The 23,565-nt window shown below is 33.3% G+C and overlaps 3 protein-coding genes across 4 annotated transcripts; all 3 read right to left on the bottom strand.

Annotated features, from left to right (window-relative positions):
• Positions 1 to 2,116: 2,116 nt before the first annotated feature.
• Positions 2,117 to 7,906, bottom strand: LOC145113728 (ABC transporter B family member 25, mitochondrial-like). 2 transcript variants are annotated; one of them, XR_013710838.1, is made up of 21 exons: positions 7,314 to 7,906; positions 6,354 to 6,581; positions 6,065 to 6,251; positions 5,849 to 5,910; positions 5,722 to 5,765; positions 5,491 to 5,593; positions 5,284 to 5,391; positions 5,119 to 5,202; positions 4,956 to 5,016; positions 4,718 to 4,863; positions 4,522 to 4,638; positions 4,355 to 4,440; positions 4,171 to 4,259; positions 4,044 to 4,099; positions 3,837 to 3,917; positions 3,415 to 3,480; positions 3,206 to 3,298; positions 2,983 to 3,047; positions 2,778 to 2,913; positions 2,490 to 2,698; positions 2,117 to 2,370 (listed from the first exon to the last, which is right to left on the bottom strand). XR_013710838.1 is itself a non-coding variant. In XM_079049783.1 (20 exons), the coding sequence occupies exons 1-20, from the start codon at positions 7,611 to 7,613 to the stop codon at positions 2,582 to 2,584; spliced, it is 2,229 nt and encodes a 742-aa protein (XP_078905909.1). In that variant the 5' UTR covers positions 7,614 to 7,906; the 3' UTR covers positions 2,394 to 2,581. The 2 variants fall into 2 exon arrangements, 1 of the variants encoding a protein (XP_078905909.1); XM_079049783.1 differs by lacking the exon at positions 2,117 to 2,370 and having other exon boundaries at positions 2,394 to 2,698.
• A 7,233-nt stretch (positions 7,907 to 15,139) lies between these two features.
• LOC145113730 (Tetratricopeptide repeat (TPR)-like superfamily protein) lies at positions 15,140 to 20,576 on the bottom strand. Its single transcript, XM_079049784.1, has 13 exons — positions 20,223 to 20,576; positions 18,897 to 19,048; positions 18,590 to 18,731; positions 17,869 to 17,985; positions 17,216 to 17,717; positions 16,974 to 17,012; positions 16,723 to 16,844; positions 16,501 to 16,647; positions 16,341 to 16,430; positions 16,135 to 16,259; positions 15,846 to 16,051; positions 15,613 to 15,737; positions 15,140 to 15,514 (listed from the first exon to the last, which is right to left on the bottom strand). The coding sequence occupies exons 1-13, from the start codon at positions 20,433 to 20,435 to the stop codon at positions 15,323 to 15,325; spliced, it is 2,172 nt and encodes a 723-aa protein (XP_078905910.1). The 5' UTR covers positions 20,436 to 20,576; the 3' UTR covers positions 15,140 to 15,322.
• Positions 20,577 to 21,931: 1,355 nt separating this feature from the next.
• EMB3143 (YCF54) lies at positions 21,932 to 23,565 on the bottom strand. The gene is made up of 3 exons (XM_079049786.1): positions 23,299 to 23,565; positions 22,710 to 22,948; positions 21,932 to 22,324 (listed from the first exon to the last, which is right to left on the bottom strand). Exons 1-3 carry the CDS (start codon positions 23,518 to 23,520, stop codon positions 22,132 to 22,134), a joined length of 654 nt encoding a protein of 217 aa, XP_078905912.1. The 5' UTR covers positions 23,521 to 23,565; the 3' UTR covers positions 21,932 to 22,131.

Below are 23,565 nucleotides of genomic sequence, written 5' to 3' on the forward strand. Positions count from 1 at the left end.
AGTCTGCGGACCACCTCTGCAACCATTTGCAGTAGAAGAGGTGGACCAAACGGCCGTAGACTGTAATAAGAAGCGTGTTTGTTTTTTTTTTAACATCTGCATGCTACTGCAGATATTAAAAAATTAAAATAAACTGATTTTATAAATCGAAAATAGTTTTTTAATACCGAAAATTTAATAATGTATGATATTTCAGCAAAAAAATAATGATATTTCAACAAAAAAATAAAGACATTTTAGCAAAAAAAAATAAAGATATTTTAGCAAAAAATAATGATATTTAATCAAAAAATTATCATTATTCAATATAAAAAAACGAAAAAAAAAAATCAACAAGAATAAACAAAAAAAAACGAAAAAAAAAAAAGTAAAATAAGATTTCAGCAAGAAAAAAGAAGAAAATTGTGGAAGAGACAATCCAAGTGTTGCGCCAAACAGAACACGGGCAGAGGTTTTTTACTCTGAAGACTTCTAAAAAACAAACAACTGCGAGAATAAAAGTGTTGCGCGTGTGCTATGCCGCGCAGCAATAAAAGGTCTGAAAATGTTTAAAAGTGTTGTGCGTGTGCTGTGCCGCACAGCAATAAAAGGTCTAAAAAGGTTTTTTACAAAAAACAAACAGCACCTTAGTCATCCAAATTAATGTGGAATCCAACTCCAAATCTTAAGGTGTGTACTTTGTATTAGGGATGAGCATATGACCCGTTGAACCGGACCGGACCGGAAAAAAACCGGGACCGAACCCAGACCGGACCGGAAAATAACCTTACTCTGAAGACTTCTAAAAAACAAACAACTGCGAGATTAAAAGTGTTGCGCGTGTGCTATGCCGCGCAGCAATAAAAGGTCTGAAAATGTTTAAAAGTGTTGCGCGTATGCTGTGCCACGCAGCAATAAAAGGTCTAAAAAGGTTTTTTACAAAAAACAAACAGCACCTGAGTCATCCAAATTAATGTGGAATCCAACTCCAAATCTTAAGGTGTGTAGTTTGTATTAGGGATGAGCATATGACCCGTTGAACCGGACCGGACCGGAAATGCATTTAGTTGGGCCGGTTTTCGGTTTTTATTTTTTGCAAAAATCGAGTTTCGGGTTTGGATCGGACCGTACCCGGAATAAACGTTGTTCCCCGGACCGGACCGGAAACTAAGGTTATTTAATTTTTAATCGATGTAATCCCTATTCCCTACTCCATTAAGCTTGTCGATTTTTTTTCTTTCGGGTCCGGCTCCCTTTTCTAGTTTGATCGCATTCTACGAGTACAAAAAAACCCTACTAAAATCTTATAGTCCATATTATTGATGACATACTTCTCTCTCTTTTTCAATGGTGATTGAAAATTGGATTGGTTCTGTGGAAGACAATCAAACTCAGTCCAATATGTTTTTGATGTTGTAATCATGTAATGTATTTTGCCGTAACAGGACTCAGGAATGTTAATATATGTTGCCCTAAGAAAAACAAGGTAAAAATCAAATCATATAAATCGTCGTTTGTGAAGGAGCACTAGATAACATGGTGCGTGACTGCATGTGACATTAATTACGATTTCTTAGTCAAAAAATGTCAAATGCTTTATGTTAATTTGCTTAGAATTACAGCCCAATCAAGAGTTCAGGACCATATATTTATTTTTACTTTGCAAGTTGCAACTTATAACTATAAGTCTATAACTAGTCACAAAGAAAGATTTATGTACGTATGTCATATATTTGGTCCACAACCCGAAACCCGGTTTAGTACCCGAAACCGGACCGGACCGAACCCGAACCCAATACATCTAAAACGGTCCGGTTTTCGGGTAAGGTAATTCACTATTTTCGGTCTTCGGGTTTTCGGGCCGGTCTGGTCCGGGTTCGGCCCGTTGCTCATCCCTAGTTTGTATTGTTATTTTAAAGTTAAAGAAAGTAAATGTTTCTATATCCCTTAATTGATGAGGAATTAAATGTAATTTAGTACGGAAGTTTGCAAATTGATCAATACATTTGTAATCATAAAAAAGAACGATTTTTACTATCCAACCCATGTGGGATGAGTAAACTACAGCAACTAAAAATCAAATAAAATAAACTAACGGAATTCAAACCGCAGGTTTTAAATTCATATGTTCATCACCTTAACCAACTCACCATGGTATTAATTGTTATAAAATTACAAAGATTTATATATAATATTTGTAAATTAAACATATTTATAAACAGTTTATATAAATTAGTGTGGTTTGGTTTTTTTACAGTTTTGTAACTCATAAAACCAAAACCAAACCGAATATTCGGTTTTTGAAAAAGTAGAAACCAAACCATCGGTTGTATGTTCTGTTTGTTGGTTGGTTGGTTTTTTCGCTCACCCGTGCAAATGGCAATTAGTTTGCTGGGTTTAATTGGAGAAAAAAATGATGATATAATAATAATAATAATAATTTACGGGCGTGGTGTTTTCCCAAATCACAGACCTTATTTTAGAGTTTTAGACACAAAAACTGGCATTACCTTATTTTAGACTGGTAGGCACGAAGACGATGAGTAAAAAACGACAGGAAAACCATCTTATATCTAATCTGATGGACTGAATTGAATTCAATTCAATCAATGGTGGTGTTTTGCTGTGACCAGAGTTGCGCATATCGACCACCAGCATTCGACAACAGAACTTCATGCGGACCTTGTTCTACAACCCTCCCACCCTCCAGAACTATTATCTGTAACAAAATCCAAATCAAAATCAAAAATAATATTTCTTGAATTAAGATTTAAACAAGAAAAGGAGATAGGTCTTGCCTCGTCGCACTGCATTGCAGTTGTAAGCCTATGAGCGATGAAAACTGCGGTTCGATTATTGGCCAGTGACCTTAAAGCGCTTAAGATCTCCGCTTCTGTTGTGCTGTCCAGCGCACTTGTTGCCTCATCACATAATCTGTACGTTTTTCAAAACAATAATTACTACTCATTATCGTGACATATATATGAATGCGAAGACACTTACAAAATGGGTGGTGCTTTCAGGAATGCACGAGCTAATGCAACTCGTTGTTTCTCACCACCGCTCAGCTGCAAAACTCAAATCAATGCCTTACTTGATTAATAACAAAAACCAATGTAATACATTATATACATACAAACAAATAAATAAATGCAACCATGTTGCTACTTCTTACTTCTTATTCAAATCAACTTAACTTAAAGATTACATGATTAAATCAACTCACCTTAAGGCCACGCTCACCAACAAGCGTTGAATACTTGTCTGGAAACTTCATGATGGTGTCATGAATTGCTGCTTTTCGAGCAGCATCATATACCTAATAATATTAACAACCACTTTATTTATTAATTATTATGCCATTAGCCAAGGAAAAAAAAAAAAAGTGATTTTGCATGATTTTTATACAAAGGGAGGGAGGGATAAACATAAAACCTCCTCAGGGGTAGATGAGAGACAACCATACTGAATGTTGTGGAATATTGTGTTGTTGAACAATACCTGCCAACATCATCCATCATATCATATTATATATAAACCACACCTTCTTTTCCACAATCATATAAACAGAAACATAACATACATCTCAATCTATCCAACTTAGGTTAGGTCAGGTCAGAGGTCATATTTATTCTTTTAAATATGGACTTAATGGATTGGGGACATCATGACTCACTGAAGCTCATCAACTATATACCAATGTTTCTTTTTGACTCAATGCACAAAGTCAGGAAAATAAGGCTTTCCACATTAAGTCCCAAGTTTTTCCTTGTATTTCCTCAAGTATGCCCCCCTCATTTTCTCAAATATTTTTTAAACATCATTTATCCACACACCAAAAATAAAAAGATACTTACTGTATCTTGTGGAACAACACCAATATGCTTCCTAAGGCTTTCAAGTGTCACCTTTCGTATATCTTGACCATCTATCCTCACCTGTCAAGTGTCAACCACCACATCTCATCTGGTAAGCTAAAGTATCAACCAAACACCTGCTAAATTAAAGGCTTTCGCTTTCTTTCTATATATTTTTTTTAAAAGAAATTACTGAGAAATAGTTACCGTTCCAGAATTAGAGTCGAAGAATCTGAAGATCATTCTAAGGATTGTTGATTTACCTACACATGAAATTCAATTTATGGAAGATAAACAAATAACAATAAGAAGAAATAGTTGGGAAGAAGCTCACCACTGCCACTAGTTCCAACAATAGCCACACTTTTCCCAGCTGGCACAACAAAAGATATACCATCAAGAATCTTTCTTTCTGTCAGATAACTAAAGTTTTGAAGAAAAAAAACAAACAGACAGACTACATATCAGTAACAAAACCCATCACAATCTATCTCACCAGTAACAGAAAAAAACTCCACCTGAAATGAACATCTTCAAATTCAATGCTGCCACCATCCAGCTTCAGAGGCTTTGCATCATCTTCATCTCTGATTTCTGCCCTCTCCTGAAGAAAAACACCGATTGTTTATTATTATTATTTGAAAGAAAAAAAGAATACATGAAGGTTTCTGAAATCCGGATGTACCTCAAGTAGCTGAAACATGGATTTCATGTCAACAAGACTCTGCACGGTTTCACGGTAGACACTCCCAAGAAAATTGAGTGGAAGAGACAGCTGGAATAGTAGCCCGTTTACCATAACCTATGCATATCATATCATATCATATCATATCATTAAATCATGTCTTTTTGTGAATAAAAAAACTATAAAAAGGGTTTACCAAATCACCAACTGTGCCCACACCATTCATAATACCATTTGAACTCAGTACCATTGCTGCTGACAAAGCTGTACTGAATACCAGAGTTTGACCAAAGTTCAAAAAAGCCAGACTACGTTGAGTCTTCAAGGCAGCATCTTCATAGCCTGAGACAAAAAATTTGCAGCTAATCTTCTAAATACATTTTAGCTAATCATATAAATATTATATAGCACACTTGTGAAGACAAGCTACTTACGCTTCAAATACTTATCATACGCATCAGCTTCAAATTTCTCATTGTTGAAATACTTGACAGTCTAACAAAAGAAAAGGTATAACACTCAGTGCAGAAAAAGCGGATCTTACACATTATCATAACATATGAAAGAAAAATATACATAAAATTATTGACTTCTCACCTCGTAATTAATAAGTGAATCAATAGCCCTAGTGCTTGCATCGTTATCAGCTTTGTTCATATCCTGCCTAAATTTAGTCCTCCACTGAAACAAATAAAGTTCAAAGTTGGAGGTTAATATATATAAGTTAAAATGAACCAAAACAAACTAAAGGAAATGAATTACTTGTGTCACAGCCAATGTGAAGGCAACATACGCAGCAACAGACAGAGAAGTAATCCATGCAAATGGTGCTCCAAAATTGTATGCCAGAATACCTGATACCATAGAAATCTAAAAGAAAACATGCTGAATCTGCTGAATTGAAATATGCAAATGATTAAAACGAAATCTTGGGATCACAAAACTATAAAGTTTGTGAACAAGTCTCACCTCTAATATAGTTGGTACAACATTAAATACCATGGCTGAGAGGATGAAGTTAATAGCTCTGCTACCACGATCAATAATTCGATTTAGACCACCTGTTTCTCGGCTTCAAACACAAAAGAAACAAGATATGAAGACAACTCTTGGACCTAATTACCAATCCATGAATAAAAGTTTGAAATAAAACCTATATTTCACATAAAAGAAAAGTTGGATCCAGTTATGCATATATACCTAAGATGATATCGCAGATCAAGCTGGTGCAAATGTGTAAACACCTGCAACCCATGAAGTATATCATAAGTTTCATGCCTTGGAAACAATTGTAAATATGAAAATTTCCATTTTAGTTTCATCATACCTTTCTTGAAACTGACCTAATAGTCCGCAATGCAACCTTAGAGAAAACTGCAGTCCTTAACTCTGTAACAAGACACAGAATTAAGTCAAAAATTGAAGAGAGGAAGGGGGTAAAAGGTATGTAGGAAAAATGAATGTTTCAGGCTTTATTATTAGATTTTAATATAATTACACAGTTATCACAACAAGCACTAGCAATTACTTCATAATGATGTACCGTTGAAAGCAGAAGCCCCTATTCTTGCTATTCCATAACCAATCAACACAGCTGCTGGACTCACAAAAACAGCTAAATATGTCGAATTAGCAGCTGTGAACTCAGAGAGTGCACTAGGGTTTCCTGTTGCTGTTGTTAACCAATCAACAGCTAGCTTGAATAAGAAGGGAACTTGAACAATCATTACCTGTGAGAGAAAAAGAAACCCCTTGAGCAATTTTAAGTAAAATTGACCCTTATATACATACATACACAAAACAGAACATGCTGAAAAGTTACTCTTACTCACCTTGGCTCCAACCAAAAATCCCATAGCAGTGAGGACTCTCAGTTTGAACTCCATGTTATCTTTCATCCACAAGTACTTTGCAAGTGTTCTAAGGATTTTAGCATTATTGATTTTCTCACCTTTTGTAACAAGACTTTTTTCCTCCTCCCCTTTTTTGTTCTGCTTCATACCCATTGCAGCATTGCCACTGGATGTTGTGAATGAAGCATACCCTTTAGGTATAGAACCCTGATAATTACAATCATATAAACATGTCATAAATCTTATAATATTAACATATGTGGTGACACTTGTTCATCCATTTTTCTTTCATGATATTGGTTAAGAAACACAACTGACCACAAGAAAGCATAAGGCCCTGAGTACAACCAATCATGGATCGACCATAATCTGCAAGTATTAAAAGGCTCAACACTATACTTTCAAACAGCCATACAAGGACACAATCAAATCATAGATCAACAATAATCTAAAGCGATTACAAAGCTCAAAGTCATAAAAGTTTAAAACACCACTGTCCCAGACTACAGTATGCCCCTGCTTCTTGCTAGAGTCAGAATCCAAGTTAGAATTTCGACCTAAAATAATGATAATCAGTAAATGGTTTACATGGTTACTCGCGCATATGATAAGTCAATATCAACATGCATCAGAAATATCTTAATTACAAAACTTAACAGTACACATAGCCATAAACCCTGGCAAATACACACTTCCTCGCACAACTTTCCTAGGACTATTGACTAGAAGCCTTAGCAAGTTCAAGAAAGCATGTTGCATACTAATTTCAGGGTGAAGATCCCGAAATAACCAATTCATACATCTCAAATCAAATATATATCATTGATCCAGCTACAACAAAGAATACTTCTTAAGATTATTAAAAAAATCTTTTCACATAAAGTCAGTCAAGGGATTAAACATAATCATAAACTAAAAGCAAGAGCGCATGTAGCTTACAGATTTTTCAAGGGGGGTAGGAGAGAAATCCGAGACAAACGCAATCAAGTTTTTCAAAACATGCTTAGACTTCCTCGAAACATCCCATGGATCACGACGACGAACGGAGAATTGTCTAGTAAAAACACTACTACCGGAACTTGATGAAGCATCAGCAAAATTTTGTGGGAGAAATGAGCGAGAAATACTTGTACTGGTATTAGTATAGCTCGAAATCGTCATCATCTTGTTGGTTGCCGTTCTCCGAAGAAGAAAAAGCTGACGAGCCCGACCGCATCTTGAACCAATTGTTGATTGCATTTTTGCTTAATTCAAGGTTGTGGCATCATGCTGAAACATTCGTTGACTAAATTGTGAAATGCTGTTCTTTGAGATTTGATTTGTGTTCTTCGATCCCCAATTAGGAGTAAGAAAAAATACAGGATCTGATGCAACGAAAACCGTGGAGACGAAATAGTTGTTTTTCGTTGAACGTCAATGAAGGCCTGTCATCGGCGAGCATCTGCGTTTTTGGACATGGATTCGCCGGGGACGTCTTTTCTTCGTTGGGTATTACCAACCAGTATTCAAATAAATAAATTTACATGTTTTATTTTGTAATAACATACTAACATACTTACTAATTTAGGACAAAAGTACAAGAAAATAGATCGATCAGTTTTCTATGTATAGTTTATTATAACCGTATTTACGATATCAATTTAGGGTTAAAGAATAAAAAATTAAGAGGGAAACTATTAATATGATATTCATTATTTGTAATTCATATCAAATAATTTAATTGAATTGAAGTATAAATATTAAGTATCTTTTCTTCGCCCATATTGTGGCATTAAAAAACGTGTCAAACTAAACGAAGTGTATTGACTACTTATTTTGGATTTATATTTTAGATACTTGTTGTTGTAATAAAGTTATAGATTTTATTAAATTGTGCAAAAAAAATGTATAAGGTGATGGGTATACTACCCACGTCATTGGCATAGGTTTTTTTTTTCCAGATAAACAAGATGGAGGAAAAGAGGCATCACATCAAAACTAGTGTATTCCCAACACTCGTATACTCAACAAGAATAGAGAGGAACGGAGAGATAGAGAGAAAGAGAAAAGTTCAATTTAATTGAGTGTGGTCTTCCGTGGTATATAGCAAGAGACATCATTAACATTGCACAAGGTCACTAGTGGGGTAGTGTGCACGGTCTCGTGGCATCTAAGTGTCATATATATATATATATATATATATATATATATATATATAGAGGGTTAGGTTCATGTGAGACCACTATATTTTGTGAGACAGAGAGACCAAATCTTGACCACTCATCTTGAATAATCAAAGGCTAAGATTAAATCAGATTAAACCATAAGGAACATAAAGCAGGCGGTGACATTTTTGTAAATAAATGGAACTTTGGGATTAGAATAAGACATAGAGAGGTAGGAATGGAATTTTACGTTCTTTACATTCAGCTCACAAAAAACATTCGGTGTTCTTCCTAAAAACCCTAGATGCGAACACTAAAACCCATTTGATCCAAATCTTGATCATCGACATCTTCTACTTCCTTCACAAATTTGTTTCAGATTAATCATAAATCTAAGTTGATCTTCTGATTCGAGCTCCTTATTCTCATTCTACTTGAAATTTATCTTCCTCCCCAAGAACTCTTCACGACAAAATGCTAAAAACATCCCTCCTGATTCCGTTTTGTTCGACAAATCTTCCATAATACATCGTGGTTTTGTCGATCTGAAGCAATTTCCGATCCAAATGTTGTTCAAGAATACATTTTGTTTCCCAAATCTCTCGATAAAACCCATTCTCTAGAGAAAACCCTAAGCTCGTATATACCTAAGCTCGATCGAGAATACATTTGTTTCCGATAAAAATCACCTTCCCAAATCTCTCGAGAAAAGCCCTATGAAACTAATTTAAAAATCTTCATCTGATTCAAAAAAATCAAATTTATCCCTTTCGGGTTAGATTTTGGATTTTGATTCTGATTATGAAGCTAGCGATTCTTATTAGGATCATCAAAAACGGATCGTTCAACACAATCTGGTAAGATAAAACTAATATGTCTTTTAGTTTTTTTTTATACAATTCTGTTTTCTATGAATCCATGGATTAAGTTTGAATCACTTGTAAAAACATAGTATTTGTATTAAAGTTTGATTTGTGTTGTTGAAATAATACTAGTGTTATTATATTTGTTTTAATTCATGAAATTGTTTAGTGTAGCAATGGAATTGATTGCTGCAACAAGGGTTGGTGGAATATTCACTTAGGAACATAGGTTTTATGGATAACAAAAATCTTGAAATATTGTGTTGCATGTATTTTGCAAAGCTTTATACACATACCATACGTAATCTCAAGATGGAAATATCTGAAGAAACAAGGGAATGGAGAAATTCCATTATAACGACTTTGATCATCATCATTTTGTGCATTCCTCATGTCATTCTCATACTAAATGCGAGTACCTAGTTAACCTTGGATAAATCACATGTGGAGAATTCAACTAATATTTTTACTGATAATAACAATATGTAATTGAACACATGTGATCATTTTACAAAGATTCAAGTTACATATTGGTTATATTGGTTAATAAATGAAAGTTTGTTGCCATAATGGCTAAAAGGTAAAGTACAATGTCTATATTAGTAGCAAGAGTAAAGTATGTTACTATTTTACGTAATTTTAAGTATTATGATATAAACCATATGTACTTCATAACTTGATTTTTTGTTGATTTTATTTAGATGATATAGGATTTTTTTACACATTGAAGTCTAATTGTTTATCATTTTTTTATAGTATATAATACAAGTTTATAGTTTATAACGTCAATCTTATGGAATGTTTATGTTAACATTAATGTAACACATGTGATCATTTTATAGAGGTTCTATATATTTATTATATTGGTTAATCAATAAAAGTACGTTGTTATAATGGGTAAAAAGTAAAGTACAATGTTTATATTAATAGCAAGAGTAAATCATGTTGCTGTTTTCTGTAATTCTAGGCATTATGATATGACATGCTTATTGTTCATAGATTATATTCTAGGTACTATGATTTTACATGTTTTGGAATGTTGCAACAATTTGAACTTTATTTTAAATTTTGTATAATATATAATAAAATTTATTCGTTAAAAAACCAAATATAGTTATAAAACATTGTCTATATTAGTATTAAGTTAAAGTATGTTGCTATTTTACATAACTCTATGTATTCTAATATTACATGCGCATGGTTCATTCTTGATAATCTATGTATTCTGATAAGATAAATTGTATTTTGATATGACATGCTTATGGGTCATAGATGATATTCTAGGAAATTATAGGTATTCTAGTTTTACATGTTTTAGAATGTTGCAACAGTTTGAACTTTATCATAAATTTCATATACTATATAATAAATTTATTAGTTAGAAAAACAGAATATAGTTATACTATATTGTCTATATTTGTATCAAAGTTAAAGTATGTTGCTATTTTCCGTAATTCTATGTATTATAATGTGACATGCTTATGGTACATTCTTGATATTCTATGTATTTTGATATGATAAATTATACGTTACTTCATAAATGATTATTTTTTCTGCGTATTCTAGTTTCATTTGATATTCTAAGTTATATTTACTTTTCAGGAATATGAAAAACGTTTGAAAATGTGTTCAAAATAGTTTTAGTTAGAAAATAGAATATGGAAGAAATTATTTCTAATTATGTATCTATGTTTCCAAATGACAATAGAACAAAAGTATGACAAAGAAGTTCAATGACTTATTTTCAGGCACTATGTTTTCAAGTACCAATAAACCAGAAAATGAAAAATAGCGGGTTGGAGTTAAAGAAACTCAGAAACAAGGAACATGGAATTGGTTGAAAGCTGAAGATGGCAACCAAGTGAATAATTTTTATTTTGTTGATGTAGGTTGATGAAATAAAGAATTGAAGCAAGAGATGCACTGGAAACGAGTGAAAAATAGAATTGTTGCAAATTTGAAAGTTTGAAAATATGGTTATGTAACATGAAAGCATTTTCTTTTGTTATTTTTTTTGAAAAAACATCATTTGGGCAGGCCTAAGCCCATATAGATTCTGGAAATTAGATATTAATGATTACTTAATGTTTTGTAAATCAGTTGGTATAGTTGATTATATGATTACTGTTTAATTCTATGTTTGGTAATATGATAACTGCTTAATGGAATGGTTGGAAATATGATTAGTCCTAATGTACATGTATATTGTTCTAAAATAAATAATATATATGTTGTCTATACATATAGATTGTTCCTACATAATAATATTATAGACTAACTGCTAACATGTATAAAATTAGAATATTCTGAAAGAATAAAATATGTTGTATGTACATATAGAATATTTTTACAAAATAATGTTATAGTTTGAGTGGTAACATGTATAGATCTATAATATTAATATTAGAATATTCTAATTTGTAAAAGTTGATTTGTTTTAAGTTGATTATTATGAATATTCTGGTTTCATTTAATTACTTGATATTATACTTATTATGATTTATTTTTAATTTAATTATTCTAATTATTATGATATCGTTTAATAAGTTATATTCATAAAGAATAATGTTATAGGTTGGATACTACATGTATAGAAGTAGAATATTCTAAAAGAACAATATACATGTTGAATGTACATATAGAATATTCTTGTAGAATAATGTTATAGGTTGAGTACTAACATGAATAGAAGTATAATATTATAATTAGAATACTCTAATTTGCAAAAGGTGATTTGTTTGAAGTTGATTATTCTGAGTATTATGATTTCGTTTAAATTTGTATGTACTGTTAATAAGACGTAATTAATGCGTATATATAGAATATTCTAATAGAATAATTTTGTACTTTGTCTGTTCATGTAGAATAATATGCATAATGTTCTAGGATAATCTAAGTTATATGTAAATTATTCTAATATTATGAAATTGTATGAAATATTCTGATATTAAAGTGTAATATTCTAAATTGTGTTATAACATTTAAAATGAACTTATATTACATTAGATTCTAATATTATATTCAATATTCTGAATATACATAGCATTCTAACAGAATAATTTAATTAGGTTGTCTATATTTAAGTTACAACTTAATATTCTTATAGAATAATGCTATAGGTTGTTTGTATATGTAGAACATTCTAAATAGAATGTAACACTAAATGATTATATGAACATCAAATATCGAACCAGAAGATAACAATATATATGTAAGAAACTTAAAATAATGCACAATTTATTTGTAAATACCAATATAAAAGTAAAAACATAGAATATAGTGTTATCGTTTTATTCAATTACCTCAAATACATCACTTGAGACCAAACCAAAAAAATATAAGCAAATTTACAACATCCCACTACATAGAATGAGACTCTCCAGGAAATTATTATCGAGCCACATTCTCTACAGTTCCATTCAAGACTTACCTAAAAAGTTGTAATGATAGAAAACATGAAAGTTTTAGCTATTTTCATAACTGTATGTACCACTTTACACTGTGAAAGGGGTTTACTGGGTATTAGGATATATATCTACTGCAATAACAATGTTTAAAGTTGCACAAATGTAGAGAACAAATTCATTAAGAAAGAAATAAAGAGAGTGCAAGGAGTAAATTAAACCAACATCCTCATTACAGATTTCGATTCTAAAGATGAACCAAGTCCTCATCATCCATCAACTTCTAAGTCACTTTAACTCTTTATGGACCAAGTACCATTGAAACCAACATGTCAATATGCTTCTTGAAGTTCTCATCATTAATTAATGGTGGTAAGATATGGATTATATGCTTCTTCTAACATTTGCACTGAACATTTGCATCGATGACAGTTGTATATCCTTCAATCACTGACAAAAAGAATAAGTACACCAGTCATCACTAAGTTAAGAAAAATCATCTTGGAATTTGGGGCCAGTATCATTAAATAGTAACAAAGTTTAAGGGTGGGAAGGAAGGAGTGATCTATTAGACTCTACATCAAACTCTTTATTCATTCAGGACTTTCATCAAACAGGTAGAGTGCATGTATAATGTAAGAGAATTGGCTCAAGAACAATAATAGATTTGTACATACCTCATTGATTTTATAGAATGAGCACAAAATAACTCGAAGATACATTGTTTTTGCTTGCTTATCTTCATTTAATATGTGCTCGAATGCACAGAAAAAACCAAAAGCTTGAAATTGATAATCTATGACTGAAATCAAATACTTGAAATGATAATAGATTTAAGATGAAGTTAAATTGATAAAACACCTGATTTGAGAGTAAAACTCGAAGCATCAATCAGATGGAAATCGATATCAGTTGATGATTGATTACTAATGTTGATGAATGGCTAAAAATCGTTGATCTAAAATTAAATTGAAGCTTGAAGTTGGTGAATATCATACTTTTAGTTACGATTCCATTAAATGAAGGGGGAAACTTTCTATGAAGGATTGGTAAAACTTGGTTGCGATTGAGAAATCATCAGCCAACAAAAGGGGGCGACTTCTCTGTTACGATCAATGTCTTGGTAGATGAATCGAAGCAGATGAACTCGTAAATCACAAAAATTGTAGATGTAGAAGAATGTAGAACATGATTGAACAAAGTCACTCAGATTATCAACTGCAGATGTAGAAGAATGAAGAACATGAACTCGAAAAACAAAAAAAAATTACGTCTTTAAAAGCTATGATTTAGGATTGTTCGATCAATGTCAAACTCAAATCGATTACCGGTTGAAAGAATATAAGATTAGAGATAGAAGATCGACCTGATTGAAATGAAGAACACAGAATGTTGATCCAGCAGATATCTTGGTAGAAGAATCGAAGCAGATGAGATGATTTCTTGATGACGTGAAGATGACGCTAACAATATATCAGATCTGAATTTAACCTAGTGACTAATCTACCCCTAATTAACTAATCAGTTAGATTAATTAGTGTTAATCTGTTTTTCTTATGAGCCACAAGATCAGTTTTGATCAAAGGCTAAGATTTGGTCCTCATGTCTCACAAAATATAGGTGGTCTCAAATGCACCTCTATATATATATATATATATATATATATATATATATATATATATATATATATATATATATATATATATATATATATATACCCCATGGCCTAATCGATTAATACAGTTTTTTTATCTTAACATAATTAATCTATGCATTAATAAATGAGTAGTAAATTCATTTCTTGCATAAAACTAATAAATTTTAACAAGGTTAAATATCAAGCCCGAATAAATTGGTAAAAAAAATCAATATTTTTATAAGTTGATAAAAACATGCAAGTTTATTGAACTAATAAGTAATTAACCTTATTAATCATCTTCAAGATGACATAGTGGCAATCACTTGGTATGAAACACTCCAAAAACAAAATTAGGTTCAAATTTCAATCCTGAGGTGATCTCTCATGTTGGCATACACATCAAAGACAAACTCGTAATTTACTCAAGTAGGCATTATTGTAATTTAACACAAAGTTAGTTAGATCATGTTGGAAACCGTTCATAGTTAGCTTTTTTGCTTCTATTTGCTATGTAAAAATGTAGTTGATCCTTGTCATTTTACACTTAAACATAATGAAAAATCCGAACTTTCTATCCGTTCTTGTCATGAGAGATAGGCTGTACGGCATCCAGCATGCATGCATTGAACCTGTTTCCGTGTCAATTGAATAAAAACTATACTTTATATATGTAAAAGACGTGAATAGCCTCATCATCAGGAAAAATAACCCTAGCTAAGCAAACATGACCTTAACGATTGACCTTGATAAATTTTACATCTATCACAACGATATGATTACATTTGATTCTTGCAATCATCTACAATTAGCATATATGCTACAAACCCTAATAATTAAGATGTTCTTTAATCGACTATGCTTCTACAACAAATTAGATAATACAAAGAGTTGGACAAAACTAGCCTCCTCTTCTGGTGACACGTCTACCAATATCTACATCCATGAGGCGGCGCGATGAAGGCGCTGGAGCGGGTGATGACAATCCAACCGATTCCGGAATGTCAAGATCAACTTTCATGGATGGCCCCGCAATCGCTCGCTTTATATCAACTTCATTTAGTCTTTGCACTTGGAATTTTGCTTTCTCAATCTGTTTGTTTGTTCACCAAATGTAAAAATTCATTTAACCCCTAAAATATAGTAGTATTATACATGTAAAAATTAAATTAGTGGAAGGGATGAAATTACAAGTTGAAGATGATGAGCGGACGCATGCGCGTTAGCAAGTCTTTTTTCCAGCTCATCTGCTTTTTTCTTCTCGTATTCACGATTCTCTGTTTCATTCGCCTTTTCACCTACTTGCTCATACAATGCTGCAAAAAGGCATAGTGGTTCATTTTGATTAAAGCAAATACTCACAGATATACACATATTGTACTTTGAACATTTTTTTGACTTGAAAACTGAAATGCAAAACATACCAGTGAGATTTGATAGGACCCATATCTGAGTTGGAATATCATAAAGCTTTTTTGCCAAAGTAAGGCCCGACCTCAAGATCTCTCTGGCTTGACCCGTATCATGAAGGGCTAGTGCCAGATGTCCAAGCACAGTCAGATACTGTGACACCAGTTGTAGATTCCCAAGAGTCGTGTGTGTTGTCTGCAACCCACTTGCCAATCGAACCCTATTGCATTATAAAATTACTATTTTGCCCTTCCTAGTATTATTATTATTTTGTACATTTAAAATAGTCAGAGTTAAGTATACCGTGCTTCTTGTAGATTTTCCTGCCTCATTAATAAGAACCCATATGCAAAAAGAGCTGCAGTTTTCTCTCGTACGCCAACAAAAGAATCAATTACTTTGTAAACTGGTCCAATCAACTCTAATGCCTGCAGGCATTTACATAAAAATACATATAAGCCATGAACAAAAAACCCGACCAATGAGGAGATCATTATTATTAGTTTCACCTTTGCATAAGAATCAGGATCACCGATGCATATGTAAGACACGGATGCATAAATATGACAGATGGCTTGTGCTGATTTGCTCTCGGTCAGCTGAAAACTTACAAGTTTATATAACATATATGATAATTTACATAAAGATGCATGACAATAACAGGCATACCTTTGCAGCCTCAACAAAATGAAAAGCAGCTTCATCATAACAGGCAACACAATGGGCGTATTGTCCTCTCAGCATTTCAATTATGCTTTCACAAGCTTGCAAGATTGTGGGATACCGGTTAAACCAACCCTTCATCTCCAATAATGCCTGAAAATATATATATTTATTATTTTTACAGTTTCATGTCATTTAGGGTTGTTGAATGAATACAAACAAACAAACCTCTTGTGCTACACCGAATTCTGAACGAGTGAGTTCAATGGCTATTTTATTCTCAAGAAATTGCATTAAGATCATCAAGTACACACCAGCCATCCAAATGGCTGAGTGCTGCAAGTCCACTTCTGCTTCAAATGAAAAAGAGATGTCAATTTTTAAATGACTATTACCCATTCAGTCACTTTATCTATATTCGACTTAATGGGAAAAATAAAAGAGAAACAGCCTCTAAGACTTATAAGCAGAAGGGTTACCTGTTGTGCCATCAGCTATTCCATATTTCACCAGCTCAGCTGCATATAACAAGTAACTTAGTTTCTAAAGCTTGTCACAACACAGGACAAATTTGTGAAAAAAAAAAAAACAAATAAAAGAGTCTTTACAGATAGGACAGAGAAGGTCAACAAAGTGATGACATTATTTGATAATTTTAACTATCAGAATCAATTCTAATTATTTGATAATTTAAAGTGATGACATTAAAAGAAAGACCAACCTCGGATAGTCTTTAGTCCAGACTGAATTCTCTTTCCACACTCCTTAAAGAGTCCCTTTGGGCGACTAAAAACAACAAACATAAGATCAACAAGCGAATATACAGCACTTTTTGGCAGCCACTCCCCATCAATAGGAGGAGGTGCCAACTCAAGCTTGTCTCCTAATTCTCTTTTCACATTCCCAAAGTATGCAGGTTCTAAACCCTCTTGACCATTGAAACTTGATCCAATAGAATTACTGATTTCTTCTTCAAGTTGACTTCTTCTTGCACTGAGTTTAGCCCTATCTCTATGGGGTAGATCAGATTGTGAAAGACCTTCATTTACTATAGTCAGTTCTTTTGTAAGCTCACGAGCTTGCTGCATTTTCTGTAAGTCGGTCTTCATGGCAGCATCTAATTTATCAACATGTTGACCCGCATTCTTGTAGTCACATATTCGGAGCAGATAGAATATGTGGAGCAACTCATTGTAAAAGAATAAACCAAGGCATTGTTGTTTCTGTGTTTGACAAAAGGAGGAGTCATGAAAGTGGAAAAGATCAGAATTGTGAAGAATGTCTTTATACAGAAACTATATGTACATTTCATATAAATTTCTGCAACTAATTTGAAACTCGGTGTCAAATTTAGTAAGAGGCAAATGAACTTACTTTGTCTGCATCAATAGATTCCCAAATATCATTGCATCTACTCACAGCAGCTTCAACTAAGCTTCCATCATCCCATTGCATGAGGTGTACATGCAAAACTGAAGTTGCAAAAAACATCTGTCCACACGCATAGCAAACAGAATAGGATTGCTTTAATATCACAGGAATTACCGATTGCCAGCAAACATGATATTAATTAGTAAAAAAAATAAGGGTTAAATGCAAAAATACCATTTATTTGTGTATTATAGCATCCTACTTTCATTTCTTTATATCACAGCACTGTACTTAAAGACTTTTTTTATTACAGCATTGTACTTTGTAAAATCTGACCCATTATCCTTCTTTCTTATCAGGACAATACACTTTAAAGAATCTATCCAGTTATAGCAGTAAAAATTCTGTTGTATTTGGATGACATTGTTATAAGCCTATAAATATAATTGGGTAGATTTTTCATATATGAATGTGGTAATAGAAAGAAAAGAAAGTAGGGTGTCACAATAAACAAATCAATGGAAGTACATTGTTATTTCATGCATTTAACCCAACAAATAAAGAGGCAAGCACCTCTGCATTTTGGAACTTCATGATGGTTGCAACTAAAATCATATATGGTAGAACAACAATGGAATGTCAAATTATAAAGGAGACACAAACATAATGTCAAATGTTGAGAATTTATAGTCACCAGTTAAAATATGCATTAGCTCATACAAACCTGCAACTCCGGATAGTACATCTCAGTTGCACAAACATAACCTTGCTCCAGTGTAGATACAGAACCCTGATAATCCCCTTCAATGATGAGAGCATTTGCAAGTTGTGAATTGAAGTTGCATGACCATAACTTCCCAGAAAACCTTCCAATAAACAACAATAGCAATTAGCACAAATCAGAATTGAACAACTTGCATGAAAGGGTGCCAACTCAAACACAAAGTTATGAGAAGAACTCCATACTCTGAAAAACATGTAACAAAGAAATGGCATGGTAAAAGTAAAATCATGGAAGGAAACTTGCATACCCCTCTCCAAACTCTGCAGTAAGTTCTAGTCCCTTGTTTAGTAGTTGTTTTTGAGAAGAGACAGCTCCAACAAGATGGTAACACTGGCTCAGTAAGCTAAAAGCTCTGCACTTCAACTCAAAGCATGAGGGGATTGACTTTAGGAGTAGTTGCTGTAAAAAAAACAAGTGCAACTCTGTTTAGCTAACCCCAATTTACATAGTTTAAGAGCCCTCTCACCTTACTGATCAAGAAACACCTCAACATGCTATAAAAACATAACAAGTGTACCATAATTTTCACATAGCATCACAGATTACACATCAGTTGGTTGGTGAACAAATACCTCAATATACCTTTTTTCTAGATCAACCAAAAGAGTCAAAAAGGAACAAATAATTTAAATTGAGATTATATATTGTCGTGCTGAATGGGCCTAGGGCTCTTTTATGGTAAGTTGGTAACTATACAGAGTTTTACATATTTTGTATCACATTGGTCAAGTAATTATCGCTGGTGAGGTTAACTAGCTTCTTAGAGGCCTTTCATCTTGCTTGAGAGCATAATCTACTCATTTCCATTCTACAAGGTACAAAGTGATTTAGAACTCGTGATTAATATACTCAACTCTCAAGTGGAATTATGCATGTCTGACTACGATTATTTTACATTCTTAGAAAATGAACAGCTTGTATGAGTTTGGATATGCACAAGAGGGAATAAAACAGTCGAATGACTAGGAGCTTGGAATTATAGAGGTGATTTAGAATAATCGCCATGCTTCCATGATATTGAAACAATCAATTACAGTTCTTTTTGTTTAAGCCTAAATGGTTCTAATCCTTTCAAGGCTTTGGTTCTCATGGTCATGCTACCCCATTCCCACTGTATATGTACCATGGAGGTTAGACATAAGCATGCAGATTCATGTTCTTTGCTTTTATATATGGATTAATCAAGAGTACAAACGAGCTCATTAACAATTTCGCTACTTTATAACTACAGAACAGAGTAGACTAAGCTGCTTAACGCATTGTGTTGAATTATGGAAAAAACATACTGCTAAATACTTCACCGTATCCTTGCCTAAATTCAATATAAGTAACCAGGTACCAACTGCGGTACCCATTTTTAGTGAATACAGGATAACCAAGCTAGCACCATAGCAAGTTTTTCTGTGTGTAAAAACGGTACAGCAAACTGAACAAAAATAAATGTCCATAGCTTCATGAAGTTCGGAAATTTTCAGAACATCGTAGCTAAATTAGACTTCGGAAGCGTGACAAACTGAACATGAACCAACGCATATTAAATCAATTTAACTGGAAGAGGGAAGATTTGACTAACGGATCGTTCAAGGTGAGATTTGGCATAATTAACGTTGTGGGAGTGTTTGAGGAGCATAGTAGCGATTCTAAGACGAGTTTTGACTTCGATGACGGGAAGAAACGATACAGTGCTTTGACAAATGGCTTCAAGACACTTGACTGATTTCGCAATTTCGCCATTTTTCTCGTGCAAATCCGCTAATTCCCACAGTCCTTCAGCTACTCCATCCATTCCGTACTCCGATAACTTCGATTTTTCACTTCAATTTTCAGATCCCTGTTTCCCCTTTGCTAGCTTGCTTCATCGTCTCCCTCCGTCGTTTCTCTCTCTTGATTGCTGTTCAAAGTCCATCGAAGTCAATCGCGAATCAAATCGTTGAATGTCGACTTCGGTATTTCGTAATCATAGCCCATGGGCCTTTATAATTATCGGCCCAAAAGGTTAAGAAATGTAAATTACAAAAGTGTACTTTAATTAATGTGTTTTTTTATTTATTTTATCAAAATAAAATATTATTAACTTAAATAAAAACTTTAAAATTACCTAATTTATTTAACTCAAATAACATCCTTTAACTATTTTTAAAATTAATTTATGTTTTTTATCTATGTGAAATATTTTATGAGGTTCACTCATTTAATATGATATTTTTTTAAGCATGTTTAGTATTTATAAATTAGAAAGTGTTTGATAATAATATTGAATAAAATTTAGTATATTACAATGCATCAAAATTAAAACAAATACTATTAAATCTAGAATCATTATTTTGTTTTTGTCTCATCGCACAACATTAAGTTATATATTATAAAAGAAAAATTACAAAAATTGTCATTGTATTCGCTTATTTCTTTGAATACAATTGAGTAACTTTTAGAACTGCTTATATGATAGTTTTGTCTAGTTTGATTGTGGATTTGGACTTGACAATCATTTTGTTTGATCTCAATTTTAAAATTTCTATAAGTTTTTATATATTTACTATTTTGATTTATGATTACAATTATATGGACTCACTTACAAGTTACATCCCTCCTCACTTTAATTGACCCACCATCCCATACTATGTCTGGCCACCGCCCTCACAGTGCCCCTCATTTTCACGCCATCGCCTCCTTCCTCCGTCGTCCTTCACCGTCACCTCTAATCTTCCCTTTCTTTGTTCACCTCCACCACCTCACAAACAGCTTCATACATGTTCGGATTCCCAAATTTTACAACCTCAACACAAGCATACCCTTCGTTCTAATGCTATTTTTGAACCCCATCACGAATGTTCTACAAAATTCAGCCACTCCTTTGCCCTCTCCACATGGTTTGAAGGGTAAGATTTATATCCCTCCAATTTTAAAAATCTTTTACAACTTCCAAAGTCCAAACCGGGTGAAATCTTTTACATACTCTGGAAATCAAAAGTATACGTTAAAACAAGACTTTGAGAAATTGTATCGACCCAAACACTCCAGACCGATAAAATCGACAAACAAGGCCCTTATTGATTATGTTTCATAATGTTTATCAATTCTAGAGTACTTAGAAAATCAGTTACAGGACATTTCAAAACTTGGTTATTGGTGTGAATGAACCCACACCTATAAATATCAATTTGTATTTTTATATATTTTCAAATTGTCCAAGTTCTAGTTAGTAGTAGGCAGTTTACGATCCAATTAAATTCCGGTGCATAGAGCTTCAAGCATTCAATTGGATTATCTTAGAGAAAAAAGTAAACTCAACTCAACCATAATTTTAAAGAAAAAAAAAATACCGATGTTCCTGAATATTCTTCTTATAACCGCAAACATACATTCCTAATCATTTTACGAAATTAGACAGCTTTAGGCATGATGTGAGCTCAAAAGACCAAAACACCCTCCCCAAAGCTTATGGGAATACACATGATGTCTGTTTGTCTGTCTGTCTCATATCATACTTGTTGTGTCTGAGGGATTGGAGGCAACAAGGATCCCCACCAACCAGACTCATACTTTGGGTATGGGGCGACCCAATTACTTGGTTTCTCAAACTCTATATCACAAGGATTTGATGCCAGTGCTTCTTCCATACTCTCCGCTTCAAAGCTATCTAACAAAACTCGATCTAGTCTCAACTTCATGAACCTGTTTATCGTTTAGATACATATTAAAATACAAAAAAGCACAACATACTTTTATCATTTTATCGATTTACTCATTTAAGTCTTAACTGTTTTATATAACATATAATAGTAATGTACTTACCTTTTCTTTAAACATAATTGCAATGCGTTTACAATGTATGTTTACCCATAATAGCAATATGATGTAAACTGTAAAGTACATTGCTCATGTTGGTAGTGAAATGCAAGTAAGTTGCTACTATGGGTTACAATGTTACATATTGATATTATTTGTAAAAAAGTACATTGCCTATAATGGTAAAATAGAGTAAAGTAATAAATATAAAGTACAAATGGGAAATTTTGAAACTTTTGGACAAAAAAAAAAGATATGGTGGTGGACTTACTTGATCCATGTACCATTGGTGGAAACCAAAGCAACTGCAGGTCTCTTAAGTCTCTTGGTAATGGTGGGGAACTTGTCTAAAAACTTGGGTTCAATCACAAGCCAAAAATCCTGCTCCATATTTCTCTCTTTGAAAAGACGGACTCTTTCAAACAACTGCTCTTGAAAGTGTTCTTCTTCATCCAACATGAATTTTGCATTCGCAACCACAAAATGGTATTCCTTTTTACTCTCTGTTTCCTGCATTTTGCAACATGGCGAAAAATTCTGATCTGTTATGCTAAAACATGAGATTCGAGCTGATAATTGTTGATTCATGCGATGATAAACAAGTATGGGATTCGAGCTCACCCCTAGGTTATCAACAAGCATCAAATGACAAATTACTAAGTGTGGATGAGTAAATTTAGCCAGTTTCCTTGACAGTTATTCACAATTCCATTACGTTATGTAAAACTTTGAAAATTACGCTTCCTACACTATCAATTACCCTAACCCCTTTTCTGCCGTTCTGTGCGACACGTGGACATTTAAATACGAAAATTTGTTCCGAATCGATTAGAATGCTCGTATTAAAAATAGAAACCGACCTTTTCGACGGTGTCGGAAGAATTGATGGCGGCGACAGATGTCCTAACGGGGGTAGTTGTTTTCCAGCTGATACTGGTGGTGGTGGTGTTTAGTTTGGGTAAATGTTGTGGCAACGATAGGAAGGGGAAGGAATGTGTACCGTGATGAAGCTGGGTGGTGGTGACGGCGGCGGCGGGGACGTTCACCACCGCCGAAGCACCCAGAGATTTCATCAGACTCATAGTTTGCTCTTTCGGATTAGAAACAGTGAGGTAGAAGACGATCAG

The sequence above is a fragment of the Lactuca virosa genome, chromosome 5, assembly GCF_052849685.1.
Source record: "Lactuca virosa cultivar CGN04683 chromosome 5, Lactuca_virosa_CGN04683_v6, whole genome shotgun sequence".
NCBI classification, from domain to species: domain Eukaryota; kingdom Viridiplantae; phylum Streptophyta; class Magnoliopsida; order Asterales; family Asteraceae; genus Lactuca; species Lactuca virosa.